Source organism: Olea europaea, unplaced genomic scaffold, assembly GCF_002742605.1.
Source record: "Olea europaea var. sylvestris unplaced genomic scaffold, O_europaea_v1 scaffold2413, whole genome shotgun sequence".
Lineage (NCBI taxonomy): Eukaryota > Viridiplantae > Streptophyta > Magnoliopsida > Lamiales > Oleaceae > Olea > Olea europaea.
Genome location: NW_019242301.1, coordinates 23,271 through 41,118, shown reverse-complemented (window position 1 = coordinate 41,118; position 17,848 = coordinate 23,271). Strand labels below are relative to the sequence as shown.

At 34.9% G+C, this 17,848-nt stretch overlaps 3 protein-coding genes across 5 annotated transcripts in view; all 3 read right to left on the bottom strand.

The window, feature by feature from the left end:
• Nucleotides 1–1,129: 1,129 nt before the first annotated feature.
• Nucleotides 1,130–3,982, bottom strand: LOC111381983 (zinc finger MYM-type protein 1-like). The gene is made up of 8 exons (XM_023005837.1): nt 3,928–3,982; nt 3,595–3,811; nt 3,222–3,308; nt 2,487–2,753; nt 2,348–2,435; nt 1,789–2,247; nt 1,480–1,680; nt 1,130–1,432 (listed from the first exon to the last, which is right to left on the bottom strand). The coding sequence occupies exons 1-8, from the start codon at nt 3,980–3,982 to the stop codon at nt 1,130–1,132; spliced, it is 1,677 nt and encodes a 558-aa protein (XP_022861605.1).
• Nucleotides 3,983–8,629: 4,647 nt separating this feature from the next.
• Nucleotides 8,630–11,998, bottom strand: LOC111381985. Of its 3 annotated transcripts, none has more exons than XM_023005840.1 (4): nt 11,277–11,998; nt 9,743–9,813; nt 9,109–9,631; nt 8,630–9,036 (listed from the first exon to the last, which is right to left on the bottom strand). In XM_023005840.1, exons 1-4 carry the CDS (start codon nt 11,400–11,402, stop codon nt 8,845–8,847), a joined length of 912 nt encoding a protein of 303 aa, XP_022861608.1. In that variant the 5' UTR covers nt 11,403–11,998; the 3' UTR covers nt 8,630–8,844. The 3 variants fall into 3 exon arrangements, with proteins under 3 accessions (XP_022861608.1, XP_022861609.1, XP_022861610.1); XM_023005841.1 differs by having other exon boundaries at nt 9,743–9,850; nt 9,967–11,993; XM_023005842.1 differs by having other exon boundaries at nt 9,967–11,993.
• Nucleotides 11,999–13,970: 1,972 nt separating this feature from the next.
• LOC111381982 (serine carboxypeptidase 24-like) overlaps nt 13,971–17,848 on the bottom strand; it is a 19,613-nt gene continuing 15,735 nt past the window's right edge. Inside the window, exons 5-9 of the mRNA XM_023005836.1 lie at nt 15,316–15,397; nt 14,816–15,216; nt 14,642–14,737; nt 14,456–14,561; nt 13,971–14,384 (exon numbers count right to left, since the gene is read on the bottom strand). Coding sequence (XP_022861604.1) covers nt 14,229–14,384; nt 14,456–14,561; nt 14,642–14,737; nt 14,816–15,216; nt 15,316–15,397 — 841 coding nt within the window. The 3' untranslated portion in view covers nt 13,971–14,228. The remainder of the gene's footprint in view (nt 14,385–14,455; nt 14,562–14,641; nt 14,738–14,815; nt 15,217–15,315; nt 15,398–17,848) is intronic.

Here is a 17,848-nt window from a genome sequence, read left to right as displayed (position 1 = left end):
AATTGAAGAAATTATTCCAATAATAACCCCACCAAAAATTTTAAATTTGCAATCACACTCCTCTAGAAAGGATTTTCTCTCCTGTCGTCTTAGATCAGTTGAACTTGACCATATACTCTCTTTGTCACCTCCTCTCCTCTTTCTCGTAGTTGAGAGAGGGAAATTCACTCCTCTCTTTATAAAAAAATCTATCCTTCTGTTCTCTATTTCTATCAATTTATCCGTTATTACACATAATGGGGAAATAAATCTCTCTCTCTTTCTCCCCTATATATATAGTCAAGGATGGAGCCAGGATTTATGTTTAGTGCAGGCATCATTTTTCGACGCCGAACTTCGAGGTTTTGGTCATAGATTTAATGATGATAAAAAATAAAACAATATTAGAACAATACTAAAAAGGACATAATTTATATATTAAACTTGTTTCTTGCGAGTTTTCATATTTTGATATCGTCGTACAATAACTTCATTATCGAGCTTCAAAAATATATATTTCTCTACATAAACAGTTATGCTATCATTCATCCACTGATCACCCATTCGATTGCGTAATCTATCATTTACGATACTCATTGCAGAAAAGACTCTCTTCACAGTAGCAATAGCAACTAGTAAAATTAATGTTAAAGTCAAAAGTCTGTAAACCAATGGATATACCCTATCTTTCTTTGTCAGAACTAACTTCTCTGCAAGATCAACAAGGTCATTCAACCCTTCAAACTCGTTGTTAGAATGCGTGTAAAAAATATAAGTCTCAAGTTGATTGTTATGTACAATGACATCTACTACAGAAAAATCTAATGGATAAAACTCAACAACTCTAATCAAGTTTTTATTGTCAAAAGAAGAAATTGAATCTTGTGGACATAAACAAGCTACACAAAGGAGTAACTCTGTATTTACTTTCGAGAAACGATCATTCAATTCTTGAAGTTGTAAATTGATGACAGAATAGAACAAATATACTCGGTAATGATGTAAATTTGTAATTTCTGGAGAATTACGGTGAGGGCGACCACGAAGTGCAAGGCGTACAAACATATCATCCATGTTGGGTATATGAATTAATGTTGTTGACAAAAAGAACATTCCTCTTCCAAAAAGGAGTCCCACCCTTCATCTCTTATTATTTGGAGTCGTCGTTGGACAATCTCACAAATTGCATTGCATTCACAATATCTTGATCTTTTCTTTGCAATGCCTTTGACAGTTCATTTGACATTCCCAAGACATTTCTCATCAACTGTAGATTAAATGCAAAATCAAATTTTTGTATCAATTCCAATAAATTTGTTGCATCAGATCTTTGATCACAAGAACAAGATTCATCTTCAACAATTATTGCAAGTACATCTAAAACAGAAGAGAAAATGGCAAGCAAGCTGATCAAAGAATTATAATGTGAACTCCATCGTGTATCACCAGAGCGCTGAAGGATCGTTTCTTGATTAAGTCCTCGTCCACTTAAAATCTCACATTTTTCAATGCCTCAACAATAAAGTCTAATTGTTTTTCTCGAAGAAGATTACAACGTTTGGAAGATGCTCCAACAGTATTTATCACGCCTCCAACCACACGAAAGAAGTTAGTAATAGAGAAGTTCTTCTTTGCCACAGCCACAAGCGCAAGTTGGAGTTGATGAGCAAAACAATGAATGTAAAAGGCACATGGACCTTCCTTCAAAATTAGTGTTTTCAGACCATTAAACTTACCTTGCATATTACTTGCTCAATCATAACCTTGTCCTCTCAATCCAGACATGCTCAAGTTATATCTAGAAAATACCTTATCAATTGTAGCCTTAAGTGATAGAGCCGTGGTACTTGTAACATGTTCAATCCCTATGAAATGTTCATTGACATGCCCACTATTGTCTAAATAACGTAAAATAATAGACATTTGCTCCTTCATTGACATATCACAAGATTCATCAACTAGAATAGAAAATAGTGAGTCGCCAACATCTTTGATGATAACATTGATCGTTTCAATAGCACAAACATTTACTATATCCTTTTGAACATCAGGTGATGTCAATTTGCAATTGTGAGGAACATTTGTCAATGTGACGGCATTAATAACTTCATTATGAGCAGCCAAAAATTGCAATTGCACTAAGAAGTTACCTGGATTGAGAGAATCCTCAGATTCATCATGACCTCGTAATGAGTGCCCTTGTCGTAAAAGAAGTCGAACACAATCAATGGATGCATTAAGACGTGTAACATATACATCTTGCTTGTTCTGAATGTTTATAGAAAACTGATTGAATGTGCTGCTCTTGATTCATTAACACTTCATATTTAATACGAGTTTGATTATGTGCACTATCATGAAATCCAACATGAGTATGAAGCCTTTTTTTATCTTTCCAATATGTAAAACCTTCGCCAACAAAAGACTCACCTCCACCTCGCTTTCCAGAACTTGTTCTAAAAAGATAACAATACAAACAATAAGCAGCATCATTCTCTATACTTTACTCCAACCAACTACTGAACTCTTTAAACCACGAAGGATTGAATCGTCTAATTGTTACTTCAAATTGTCGTTTTGGAAAGTCATGATCTTGGGGCTGATAAGGACCCTTTAACATATATGCTTTTCGAACTTCATCTCGGATGTTAGCATTGTAATCCAAAATGAGTATCCTTAGACCAGGATCAGTTGGAAGTTTTTTGATATCAAATTCCACATTATTTGATATCCCCTCATCAATATTATCTACGTTCCTTTTTCGTTGAAAGTATCTATTCATTTGATTAAACATTTGATATCCAATTATTATTGGGAGCGAGTGAGAATAATTCATAATGACAAAAGAATCATAAATTCACAATTTCACAATCTCAATTCGCAGTGCAATTCACATTTCACAATTTCACATTATCAATCTAATTTCACAATATCAATTCACCTTCCAATTCGCAATTTCACAATGCAATTTATACTATTTTACAATCCAATTCACAATTTCACATTATCAATCCAATTTCACAATATCAATTTACCTTCCAAATCGCAATTTCACAATGCAATTTATACTATTTCATAATCTAATTCACAATTTCGCACTATCAATCCAATTTCACAATATCAATTCACCTTCCAAATCGCAAATTCACAATGCAATTTATACTATTTCACAATCTAATTCACAATTCACAATTTCACACTATCAATCTAATTTCACAATATCAGTTCACCTTCCAATTCACAATTTCACAATGCGAGGGGCACCAAGTTTTCCTTGTGTGAGAATCTGCACTGTAGAACCTTCACATGGGTGCAAATAGAAGCTACATCTGTAGAAAATGAAATATGATAATGCAGTTAGAAGATGATAATTACAAGTGCTTTATTTGGTCTGCTTGTTGAAGAACTACTTTTGTTTTCCATCACGCAAAAATACAAATCAGAACAAAGGGCTAGAAATGTTGGATATCAAACTAATTCAAATTCCAAAGGAATAGTAAACAGAGAGAAATAGGGAATTGGAAATAACAAAAAATGCACAAATTAACTCAAATTGAAATCAAAGTCAGTAAGTCACCTTCTTCATTCAATTGTTCTTCTGGGCTACAGGCCTACCGCCTACGGCTTCTTTTCTTCAGTTCTTCTTTTTTAGTTGGCCTGGCAAGTGGCAGGCCATAGGCGACAGCTAGGGGGAGGCGATGGCAGTTTGGACTTGCGGACCGGTGGGGGAGGATTAGGGTTTTGACTTTGGGGTTGGGGATACCGGATACACTTACTAGGTCGAAGATTAGAGCCCGACCGTCGGTGGACTGGAAGTAGAAGCAGCTGGTGACTGTGAGTCGAAGTTTCGAGAGAAGCAGGCGCGAATCAAGAGATGGGGAGAGACGCGATTCAAGGGTTTGGTTTTGATTTCAATGAAAACGGGTTAATTGAATGATTTGAATCAACATTCCGGGTCTGAGTCGGTAAACGGGTTATGGGCTGTGGGCAATTGGGCTTCCATCTGGGTTGGAGATTTAACCAGGCTTTAAAAAAAATTTAATTAATTTTTGGGCCTACTGGAGCCCAAAAGTTCAGTGAGGGCACCTAATGGGACTCCGCCCCTGTATATAATTATATGTAGATTATTTGTTCGTTGTTGTATAAGAGATTGATTGGACGGTGTAAGATATTTTTTCGATTTCCGAGGTATGTTGACTAATAAAATGGTGCTGAGCTTGAGACCTGAAGGAGGTTCCTGCGGCGGAAGCAGAGTTTTTGGTTCACTTTTCGAAGTGACGGCGACCAATTTTGATCTCCTGATATTGCGTCCACATGGCAGTGCCGATTCTCCTTCCTTAAAGGTTGAATGTTTTATTTGTTGTTTTGGGTATTTATTTTAGTAGTATAACGATTGTATATGTTGTAAATGAACAAAATTTCAACCCGCATGAGCGTAGTCGAAACACTATTATTGTAAGCAAAAGTTCCAACCTACAGGAGCGTAATTATAACACAATGTAATGACACAAAGTATATGACTAAAACGATCACACAAAATCAAAAATGAAATAAGGAGTAGAAAAAGAAAATTGAGGCGAGTATAACTCTTTCCTTAAAACAAATTGTCTTGTTACAGTGCTCACGGTTGAATGGTAAATGTCTTCCAAGACACAACTGATACACACTTGTGGTAGCAGCACTTCAACTACAAGAACGATGAAATTTCGATGGAATTTTCCCTCTACAAAGGAATATTGTGAGAATGAGAGAAAGATGAATTGTAAGAGAAGAATGGATGCCCAATGCAATGATGTGTTTAAAACCACGTCCATCGGATCCTATTTATAGATGTAGAAAGGGTGAAAATGAAGTAGTGTGGACCAAAATCTGCATGTTTTCAAAAAGTTGCAACACTTTATTTCAAAATCTGTATCATTTCGAAAAGTTGTAACACTTCATTTCTTCCAACTTTGGATTGTAATTTCTCATTCATCCGAAATTGGTTTTGAGATTCCAAATATACCACGACGATCTATTCGAAGAGTAGAATAAATTGGTCTATTTACTTTTATAATTTGACCATCAGATTAATTCCGAATATTTGGTCAAATTTAAAACGAAGTCACACCTTTTGATTTTTCCAGTTTTACACTTAACCAATTTTCGATTATTTTTGAACCAATTCCAACATTATTCTGTTTTGTCTAATATAGGGTTTTTGATCAATTATGAATGGTTTTGAACAAAGTTTGATTTAATTTTTTGGATTTCCAGAGTTGTTTTGTATAGCTATTATTTTATGAATTTTTTGTTTTTTTTTTTTGGTTTATTTCTCTCCCTTTTAACTGAATTTTGTGTCTATTATTCTATTGAATTAACATATCTAGATCATTTCTTTGTTGTGGTGCTCCATTGAAGATACATGAATCGATGCATATCTACATGTTTACAATGTCATAATGTTTATGATTTTTATTTTAACTAAATTTCCTCAGCTCATCCTCATGACCATATATGGTAATTGCAACAATCATATTACTGCAGATGTGTATTCTACTAGTAAAATTTGATTTTGAGGATGTTCCTTAGCTCATCCTCATGACCATATATGGTAATTGTAACAATCATATTACTGCAGATGTATATTCTACTAGTAAAATTTGATTTAGAGCCAACATCATCAATGTCATTCTTGTTCATGAAAGTTTTAGTTGTATTATACAATGGGTATCAAATTGATTTGGTATGGTGTAACCATGTAGAGCTTTTGGAAGAATGGATGACATCTCTTTGTCACGCTCGAAAAGCCTTGGAGTTCTTGGAGAACAGGAATGCACTATACATCCTATACATGGATTGCATAATCGGAGATTTGAGCAGACAATTGGGTCACGTTTCCTTCCTCCAGAAACTAAAATTAGATATAATTGCTAAATTGTCTCGCATCTTCTACAATGTAAGTTGACACATCTCGAGTACCTTTCAATATATGATGCATTGTCGTATTTCTCGTTAGGATTCTTGCTACAATGCTACATCATAGATATAGTGTTGCAAATATGTCATACGTATACTGTAATAAACAAAACCATGTTATCAGGGCCAGCCCTAAGAATTGTGAGGCCCCAAGCAACCAATTATTATGAGGCCTCTGAGCATAATTTTTTACGAACGTAGTACTACTTTAAAAATGAATATGGAGGGTGTTAAAAATAATTTTTTTACAAATGGACCACTACTTAAAAATGGATACATAGGATGTTAGTTTGCTGAAAAAGTAAAGTACAGATGGAATTTTGAAAACTTCTCCATGAAAATTTACTCACCACAGTTAGTTTGTTAAAATTTTAACTTTGAGATTCTTAATCCAATTTTTTATCGCTGGAATGTAAACCATTGGTCTTTTTATCATTCACCAAAAAGGTCACCCAGTAGAGTGAACGAATCTACAACTCTAAAAAGAGATGTCAAAGTATGAAAGATGTTTATGAAAATTAAACGTAAAAAACATGTTAAACATAAATTAAACCATTTATGAACTAGTTTGGGACTATGATCAAGTTTAAATTCTCAATTTTCAACTTATCACAAATCACAAATTCCCCAATTGCATATCCATGTTAATTCGAAACACAAAAAAGGAAAAAAAAATAAAGAAAGAAAGAAAAAAGAAGGTAGAAGAAGAAGAAAGACACACACACACAGGGCAAATACACAGAAATCAAAAGTTGCCAAATTTGCACAATTACAACCTACAAATACACAGATCTAGAGGTAGAATTAATAACCCTAAAAGCATGTAGATGCTCCAGTGTACATCCACACCACACAACACAAGAACGAAACAAAATTAATGAGGTTGTCATAACTCATTAGTAAAAACAAAATTAATGAGGTTGTAATAACCGGATGCCTAATTAATAACCCTAAAAGCATGTAGATGCTCCAGTGTACATCCACACCACACAACACAAGAACGAAACAAAATTAATGAGGTTGTAATAACCGGATGCCTGCAATCAGTTTGTTCAATTCTTAAGAGATATTAGCCTATATGGGCTATGAGTATTATTAATAAATCATGGGCCTATTTAAAAAAAAGTCCAAAAAAAAAATCTTTTTTAGGCCCAACAATGGCTTGTCTTCAACGTCTTTAGCCTCCAATTCTTGCTGCAACAATGGCGTTCAGTGACTGCCCTCCCTCTTCCAGCCGACTACACAACTAACTGCCTCTTGACTCTCTGCTTTCCTCTGTGAATATGATGTTCTAATTGCTAATCCCACTTCCACACGAGAACTCCAATACTCATCCAACCACCTCACCATCAAAATGAGCAAAATTAATTACCAGAAACAGAGGCTAGAAAAATGAAGGCCCCAAAAAATCAGAAGCCCTAGGCGGCTGCCTGGTTAGCCTTGGGTCAGGGCTGGCCATGCATGTTATTTACAGAACTCATGGTTTGTTATAGAAAAATTCCAATCTATCTCACTTTAAAGTAATACTACAAATTAGCAGTACAAAGTTACACATTTTTTTGGTATAAATGATTAATAATATTTCCTTGTCATGGTTACACTTTTATTGTTTGATATTGTAAATTACAGTTTTATTATATACACTTTTTATTTTAATCAATTTTATCCATTATATTATTGTTATTCTAATAGCACATATTACTACTCTTGATTAACATAAAATGGTGTAACTGCATTAGTTAATTCTACACAATCTAACTTACCAATTCAGAGAAATATGACATAAACATGATTAGTAGTTCATTTTAACATTACCTACTCAAATAAATTGTACCATATTCAAGCACATCATAGTTTTATATGTGTGGCTATATTCACACCACAACGATTTATAAATACATCATGTTTTAATTAAATTAAAGGTTCTTAATCTTTTTTCATTATTATAGTCATTTTTTACTTTTAATTTTATTTTTAAAATTTCATTAACTAGCAGATTTTGTCCATAATCATAGTTTTCGTTTAAAAATACTGTTGCGTGCTTCAAAATGTAAGATAAATATTTAGTCTTGATTTTGTATTTATTCTTTTTTGAGTTATTTAAGATACAAGGAATAAATGGGTCTTTTTACTTCATCTTAATGAAATTTTTGTACATAAATCTTTACAAGGGACTAGTTGTATTAATTTGAGAAGAAAAATGCAATGAAAAATTAAGGACATAAATTGATAATTTGTAGAAAGTATGATTCTTTTCGGTAATTCAAATATGTAATTATCAAGCCCCTGTTCGATTTAGTTGAAAATCAGTTTTTTTTTCTTAAATAAAAATCGATGAGATGTGATTAAAATTATTATTAATTTAGATTTAAATTTTTAACTTTTAAGCTAAATCAAACAGGAACTAAAAGTGTGGTCTGAATATATTTAGCCTCTTTCGTTTGATTGAAAATTAAGTTTTTAGTAAATTTTGATAAAAGTTGGTTAAACATGTTTAGAAAAGTTGATAAAAATTGTGGCTCTCATAAAATATGTGGCTAAAAATGAATCTGGGGATAAAAGTTGTGGGCCTGATAAAAATTAAGGACCTTCAATGTATTTAAAACGAGATTCGCCTGGCAGGATAGACCACAAAGTGGTTGCAAGATTTAGAAACTGCATATTTTCTCTGTCACAAGCACAAAGCAACAACTACTAGCAAACTGTCTCTCTTCTTTATTAGTAATTGCCAATTGTTACGAACATATAATGTGTATACAAAATGCTGGTATGAAATGAAACTAAGTATTCCTCTAATTCGAAAGATTTACAGAAAACTAGAGACTACAAGATGAGAAAAAAGCAAGTAAGAAGAGACTTTAGAAGTTCTTATTTTAATATGTCCCTTTACCGACACAAATGAAACGTTCAAAAGCTCAACGCTACACTGTCCTGCCATGAAAGTTTCCTCTTCCCCACAAGGGACGAACCTTCCCCGGCATTTCTGCACAGAGACAACTTTAAGTCGTTCTGATCATCTTCTACAGCTCTAATTAAACCCATTTTTGCTTCCTCAAACTTTGATGGTTTAAAATTAGTCTGGAAATCCTCATCCCCAGTCTGTTGGAAAAAAAAATGGTTAAAACTTTGCAGTTAATAACTTGACGAAGTCAATAGTTATTAGTTACATACCGAAATTTCGTTTAAGTCGAAGAATGGAGTTCGACTTGGCATGCAAGCTTCTTTCCTACTTAGATCACTGTCCTGGTTCAAATCAAAAGCGACGGTTGAGTTCCTGAGACCAACATTGTTAGCTCGGTATATTCTTTCCTTCTGGTTCAAATCAAAGGACGGGATCGCGCATTGCATTAAGGTTTCTTTCCCACATTTTATTCCTCCTCTGTTATTTTTATCAGAAACAAGAGTCGAAATAGGATGGCTAGCTTCGTTTCCACCATGTAATACTTGCTCACGTTTCAGATTATTAAACAGAGATGCACTGTGTCGAGAACTTTGTTTTCCAATACTAAGTTTCCCGTTGGATTTTGTGTCGGGGATAGAGGGTAACTTACGTACAGTAGTTCCCATTCTGCTGCAGAAAAGTTCCTCGTTCTTAGTTTGGTTAGCTAAATTTAGCGGTTGTTCAATTTGCTGTTCTTGTGATGAGTTCAAACTCTCTGTTTTCAGTAGCCATTTGTATCTTCGTCTTAAAAACCTGCAGATTACAAGGTGAGTTCAATTAATGCCAGCAGAACCAGTCCAACTGCATTTACCACACAGATTATTAGGATATGGAAATCTTCATAATAAGGCAAAAATTGCATACCAAACTTCGGCTGCCAGCATCAGCTTCCTCTGCTTAGCAGCATCCAATTTATTTCTGATAACATGAGCCTCCTGCAAATGGTATGATAATGAATTAGCCAGCCGAAATCTGATACAAATACAAGACCATCTGTTAGGCCTCTTCTGAAGAGACTCCAAATCATCACCCACGTGGCCGACCACTAAACAAAATCAACAAGACTCACACTCCACTCCACTTCCTACCTGGCCTAAGCGAGGCACCTGGGTAGCAGAGGTGATTGGACTGCTTCAGCTCCCTTGAGGCCGAGCCTCCATAGAAGAGGCAAAGTGCCACACGCTGCATGGAAAATATGTAAGGCTTCTAGTTTCCATATTAATGGAAAACATCTTCTATTCCACATCTTCTCAGGAGATCTTCCATACAGAACTGACAACGGCTCCATGATGTGACAACTCAATGCCGGATACTTTAACGTCAAATTGTCAGTCTATATATTAGAAGTCAGACCTAAGCTCAAGGTTAACAACTTTTTAAAATCATTAAACACTATAAATGCATCTAGCCTATGATGGATTAGTTGACAGGTTGGCTGTTAGAATGAGACCATGCGTCTTTCCATCCAACTGCCAGTATCTTACCTCTTCTATTATAAAATCCCACACATTGCATTATATCAAGGTAATGCAACTTTATACATTCAAACTTTAAACTCTTTCTATATTGACTTGATACCCTTCTAGATCAATGATACTTAGTAGCTCACGTCTCTAGCATGTCCCACACCCATTCACGCATACATCGACAGACTTGATCGTTAGAGTGCACGTAGCCGCCTCCCCCTACTCCATAGAAGGCCACGTATGGCTCACAATTTGTCCAAGTGTGCAGCACTAAAGGCTTAGTTGTACGCGAGAGGACCCAGAATCTGTTGGCCACATCATCCATACATTTCTTGAGGTCAACACCATCAACTACTGACTTCTTTATCAATTCGAAGGACTAAAATTCCCCAGAATTCACGCCCAATTATGGCATTTAAATTCATCACAAATAGGGAGAACCTTATAAATATTCATCAAGAAAGAGAATATCTTACAACAAAAAATTATATGAATTCGCTACTGGAATGGAATATTAAGGAAATGCAGTATAAGATTAAGATGTGCTAAATTCATTTAATAAATGGCAAAGGAAAATTGAAATCAAAAGGTCTTCAGAAAAATCTGTCATACAATAGTTTGATCAAAACATGCAGAAACTACACAACCAAAGAGCAGTACATAATAGAATTATTCAAGCTATCAAGCAAACAACAATAAAACCTCAATTTTTAAAATTTCCAATAATTTTAAATTTGACCATATGAATCTTTTTATCTGCAGCTAAATAGAAGGAAAACAGATCAAATTCATCAGACATTCTTGAACCACCAAAAAAAACCCTAAAAGCATCTCAAGAAAACAAATCAAACTTCCAATACCGAAACCTATACAAAAATGAAGCAACAGGTTCTTGAAATAAAGGAAAGAAAAACAGCACCACCAAATTATACCTTCTGCAACTCTCTATAGTCTTGCATGAGAGCCAGATGCTTGAAACTGGAATTAGCATTCTGATACAAACCAACACCATAAAATGGTTTTGAATACGAAGAAATCCCTTTCATCTTCTTAAACATCAGACCCGAAAAAAAGAAAAAGTAATGATCAGTTTAATCAAGAACCAGATGATTTTTGTATGGTGATAGAGATGAATATAATATGAGGTGAAGAAGAATTGAGGAAAGGCTTGTGTGAAGAAAAGTAAGATATAATAGGGAGAAAGAAAGAGATAGAGAGCAATAGAAGGTAGGTTCTTTCTTTGCTTTCCTGTTTTCTCTGCGGAAAAACTCACTGACCAAAACAAAGCCCCAAAAGCCCACAAATTCGGCATAATTAAAGAACATTTCTTGACAAGACAGTGAAATTGACGAAGATGGGGATTTCAGAAGGGCATTTGTGGCAAAAAAAAGTCTGCATTTTTTGTTGGGTGCTTGAGATCCTGATTAACGCTTCTTTCTTGCATTGTTTTCCTCTCTCTCTCTCTCTCTCTCTCTCTCTCTCGCTCTCTCCATGTATATATTTTCATTGTCTTTTGTCATAAATTTTGGTCCAGATGGGGCCATGGGAGAGTGTTGGATGGTGTGGATGGACTCTTTCTTTGTTTTTTACGAAAAAGATGCGTGGAGTTTTCCTCTTTCTTTTCCTTCAGGTGATATAGGCGCATAGCCTATGCATATACCATGTAGACATCGTGATATATAGAGAGAGAAGGCTGAGATTGATGTTGAAGATAAAAGCTGTATATCTATATATACACACACACAGTGTAAAACTATGCTCTGTTTGATCCCATAATTTTTTCAAAACTCGTTTTCAACCCAAAATAATCATTTTTTCAAAATACATTTTCTCAAAAAACAATTAGTTTTCAAACGCCTGGAGCAGAGGAGGGGGGGACACAACCCCCTAGACATGCAGGGGGTTGTTCAACCGATTAAAATGTATGTATAGAGGGGGACTACCGAACCGTGTCCCCATTCTCACATAACACTTGGGCCCCGCGTGTATTAAATAATGTCGAGCCATGGTCCCCATCTTCTATTGTAAGTAGTAGGTAAATAATTAGGTAAAAAAATTCGGTATATGTAGCATGATCCTCACTTGTTCAACAAGCAGTGCCCAGGTAGGAGGAATTATTTGGGGTGGGCGTGGGGGGGCGAGGTGTCCTGCTTTTAGGCTTTGGATTGTTAAGTGTACAATGGATTTTTCATGTGAATCCTGCGTCAACTTATGAATCAGTTCATTAAAATAAGTGAAAGATATAATTAGTCAATAAAAAAAAATTAGTCGGCTCAACCTGCCACACCAAAGAACAAATTCGCAGGGCTATGACTTGATTCATCCCACATGCAAGTTGAATTGAACTAAACGGTAGGTTAGCCGAGTGGTTCGACTTGCTCCACCTTTCACCCCTAGACTTCATTACCGCAACGCTCGAAAACCTCTTCGCCTTCTTCCATTCAATAAGGTAGTGTTTCCTATTGGTATGTAATGACTATTTTGAATATGATTCACTTTTTCATATTCATAGGAAGTTGCACATTAGTCCTCAATTTATAACCAGCTAACAATTTGGCTCTTTTACTTGAAAAAATAAGCAAATTAGTATTCAACTTTTGTACGTGAACAATAATAAGACTATTCAAATATTGTTAAAATGTCACTTGCCTTTATGTGGAAACGTATTTTACTTTAAAATTCTATACATTATACACTAGCATAGTTGAGAAATCAAATCTAAATTCGTTAGTTGAACATGTGGTTCATGTGGCTATTATTGAATAATTGGACATTCTGTAATTGAAAAATTATTGTATAACAATAATGAAAGTTTGAGAACGATTGGCTCACTTTCGAAAGTTGGGATTCGAATTGCTTCCTTTTAAAGATTAAAAACCAGCTAGCTAATCGCACATAAGTTCAGAACTAATAACACAAGCTTTCTTATATTTCATTGGACACTACAATTTTTATTCATTACACCACCTTTTATTGCATTTAATGTCTTCTGTTGGGCTGTGATGCCATTTGATCAGTCCAACTAATAGGCAGTGATGAAAAAGGCCCAATACGAAATCAATAGATGGTCCATTATTAATATACCTAAAAGGCCTACTTAAACCGAGCCCAATATTCAGCCCACGTATCTTAGTCGCTCTTGGACAGTTGGATTAATCCGCTTAATCAACGGTGGATGAGTTTTTCTATAAAGACGACCCTTTACTTTGTTTGGCAGCTGGATCATCATTTTCTGTTCTCTGTTTTTCTCTGCGTCTTCTGGAACCTTCAAAGGCTTCGTCTTTGTGACTCTTTCTTCTTCTCTGTGTGAGATTTTCTGTTGATTATCTTTGTGATAATCGTGTCCTTGTGTTAGTCTCTTTTGTGTGAGTAAACTGTTGGAAGTGGTCTGTCCATTTTCGGTTCCAGTGAAGCGACTTTGTGTTTGGGGTTATGAGGGCTCGTGTTTTTGAGTTGGTGCCTCTGTAATGGTCTAAAAGGGCGTATGGTCTGAGCCTAAATGAAAGATCAAAATCTTGATTCAGTGGTTTAGGTTTTTTCTGTAAATCTGCCGTGTATGATTTGGTTGTATAAATTTTTCAGATCTTGGATTAATATCTTCAATATTTGCTCATTTATAGCTCTTACGTTCTTCAATTATTCTTGTCCACATTCTTATCATCAACATTCCATCATCTAGCGCATCGAAGATACGACATACTCGGAACTAGTCTTGTAAAAAATGAGTCATATGACACACAACTCAAGTTGTAATGGAAGCTTGACAACAATGAAGAATTATATCTTTAACTACAATATGAATTGAATAACCTCTATTCTGGTAACCTCTACCAAGGATAAACTGGTTATGATGATCTTGTACTAGCATTCGAACATTCTTAAAACTATGAAACTGCTGAAGATTTTGGCAAATCTTTGCCGGCCAAGAATGTCTTAAAAAGAATAAAAGCTCTCCTAGGCTGAAACAATGGTACTTCATGTCCTGCTCCTCTAATTGTGGCAAATGTTAGCCCATTATAAACCTCTGTCCACCCTCCAACCTTTTATGTATATAAATCAAGTTAGTTTAGCATCAAGATTTTGTACTAAAGAATGTATAATACGTGACTACCTGACTGGCAGAGTACCAAGGATACCATGGAGTTTTGACTTTGAGATTTAGATGGCTCAAGGAAAATCGAGTTGCGGTAACTGGTACTACTGAATCTGTGTCGCCGCTGCATTAAAATCGAAGAATTTTAATGTTCCCGAAGTACTTATAATGTTGACACACGTGTTAGTAATTGTATAGCAGTACCTGAAAACCCATATTCTAAGCCCAGCAGCAATCAGCTTCTCGTAGGTAGGCAGCATTGAAACCTCGGAGTCTTTCCAGTTCCTTATAAGTACGTCGCTGTCGTATAAAGTGAAAATGTATCGCACATTTGATTTTTCTTTCCTTAAAAAATTTGAATCCCGTCGAATTAATTACCTGCAAGCAGTCCATTTATATGGTACCCCTGTCGTATTTGCGTGCATAGCCTTCTGTACGTCTGGTCGATTATAGTATTTCTCTGCATAATTCTCAGTACATGGGTCGTACCCAGAAAACCTTGGGCGTAATAGAGTGTTCTTAAGCCTCATAGAATGCTTGGTACTATCCTGCATTGCCTTGCAAGATGTTGTGTAGATGCTGTATTGATCAATGTCGCCAAATTCATGATTCATAGCGTAATTTACAGCGTCATCGCATTTCTGGGATGAGTTAACTGACTTGAAATCGCATGATTTGATAATCGAATTGTATGTTCTATCTGATATCATAGAATGGCTCCACCAATATGAAACCGTGCCAATGCTATCATGGTAGTTGTCTGTTACTGCATTTCCTACCTGTGTACATGCTTCGAATATGATTTGATGTATTCTTCAAGTAGTAGCTATATTTACGAGAAAATATGGACATTTTACGAATTTCTGAAAATAACTCACAATGAATCCTTTGTAAGAATGAAAACTTTGATGCACGCATGGGTTAAAATAAATGATGTTGGTCGATGAAAGAAGAACTTTGCTACACAAATAGGGTATTTGACAGGATTTAAAAACATGGGACACATGTATAGCATTCATCGAACAATTAAAAACAGAAAAAGAAAAAGGAGTCACACGGGTGCTGATACACCACCTGTTTTTAAATCTTGTTAACTGCCCTCGTCCGAGTAGCTTAACTGATGAAAGAAGGATGCTAGTTGGTGGTGGTGTATTAAATTTATAAATGTGATGCAGAAAAGGTGTACAGAGGGGTATGATGAATTGAGAATACAGTTAGATGCTGTGTAATAGCACTCTATGTGAGGCCGGTTCACAAGTTTACTCCAAAAATTCATGCAAAAAAGGGCAAACGAAACGGGATTGTACAATATTGTTAAAAGTCGATAAAAACTGATGAATTTCATGAAATGAAATAAATCTACTTGAGTTTATGTTATTAAGAGTCTGCTGAGTCTCAACCACCCAGTAGTTATTACTGTTACTAATAATATTATTTTTTGTGTGTTTGAGTAGTCATCTTCAATTATTAATGCACAAGACAGCCCATATTTTTTTCTTCAAAATTTATAAAAGAATTTAACAAATAAATTGTTTTCATTTAAATTCTTGTTCAGTTTGGTTCAGACATGTAGTTCACATCATCATCACTGTCATGTTCCCCTCTTGATTCTTGAACATGCGTGCATTTATCAAGTTTCTCCCTTTTAATTTATACAAACCCTACCATTTCAAATAATTAATGCATGTTTGTCATTCTTTAAAAATTTAAATTATTTACTACAGTATCATTCTCTACTACACATTCATGCAATAAAATATTTTACACACAATCAATTAAATTTCTTTATTTTTTTAATCACATATTCTCAAAAAAATAATATTCAAAACTCTTTAATTTTTCAAATAATGGGGGACAAACGAGGACTTAATTTTATTTCCATTTTCATTCAATTGCCAAGGACGCATTTGATTATATGCATAAAGAGTGATCACACACTTTAAAATTTTAGATGAGAAGATGAACAATTTTCATTAAATTATAGTTTAGGCATGTCGGCTATCGCACTGGTCAATGTTTCGTAGGTTGTAAGTCAAGATGTATGTCAACTTTTTAGTTCGGAAGGAAGAAAAAAGGTGAGTGCATCGGGATTAATATGCATCTTATGTTTGCTGGAGTTTCTTAAAATCCAAGATTTGCTACAATATACTAGACACAACTAAGGGGCCATTTGAAATGATTTTTAAAAAGTCAAAATCTGTTTCTAGGACTAAAGCTAATTTTTGTAAACATATTATACTCGTACATTAGGTTGTCCAGTCTCATATAGAGGGGGACCTATTTTGAATAAAATATAACTTATCTGGAGTGAGTCTCTCTCCATATGAAAAAGGTAGACACCGTTATAGACATCACATTACATAAAAGTAGCATATTATTTCTGTACACCATGATTTACACTGTCACATGACAAGTTGTGATTTAACGATTTAAAAAATATAGCCCCCGTTTGACCTCCATTCTATCCAAATTTTACTGGTTAGTAATAGTGTTTTTTTGAAAAATATGTGGTTGAAAAAGAATTAAGATTTTTTTTATTTGCGTGTAATATTATTTTATAGAAGATTGTATAATTGAAAACAAGATAGAGAAAAAGAATGAAAAGGAGAATGGGAGTCAAATGGTGGCATAGTTTTTCAATCAATCACTTTTTTACAATAAGGAAGATGTCAACAAAGGTGTAAGCATTGAAATGGACAAATGACCTTATAGGATTTTCTTAGTTGGGTGATGGTCCAGTGTTTTGAAAAAGATATGAATTTTGCTATTTGTACATTCGGATTGACACCATGGATGACACTCTCCTCACAAGAGGAGGGTCCGAAATTATTTTATTATGTGTGGATCCCCCTCCCTTGTGAGGGGAGTGTCAACCCCGAATGTACAAATAGCTTTATTGAAAAGATATATACAGAGGAAGTAAAAAAAAGAGTGATCACGAGAACCCAAATGGGTATTTTCTTCTAAAAACAAAAGCGGAAACCTGACAAATGGGCCTAAAGAACACTAGATAGTAGATACAGAGGATAACTCTCAAGAGTCACAGAAAGTTACTTGACTTCACTAGTTGTGAATATATACAGAAACTTATTCCATTTCCTAAGGAACAGACAGAAACTTTTTCTTAACATTTTGTGTGCACTTGCAAGCTAAAGAATTTCAAGTTCAGAAGTAGAAGCAAAAAGAATATACACACAGACAGAGAGCGATCACGAGAACCAAAATGGATTTTTGTTTTTATCTTTTCTGGTACAAAATACAAACAGCAAGTGTTTAGCTTCTTCTGTGTGCTGAAGATGACACTAGTGCAGATTAGCACAATAGAGTCAAACTATGCTAATGTGCTCCTGTAGTAGATGGGAGGATGTTAAACGTGGAATGCAGCTGGATGCAGTAGGGTTTGGTTTAACA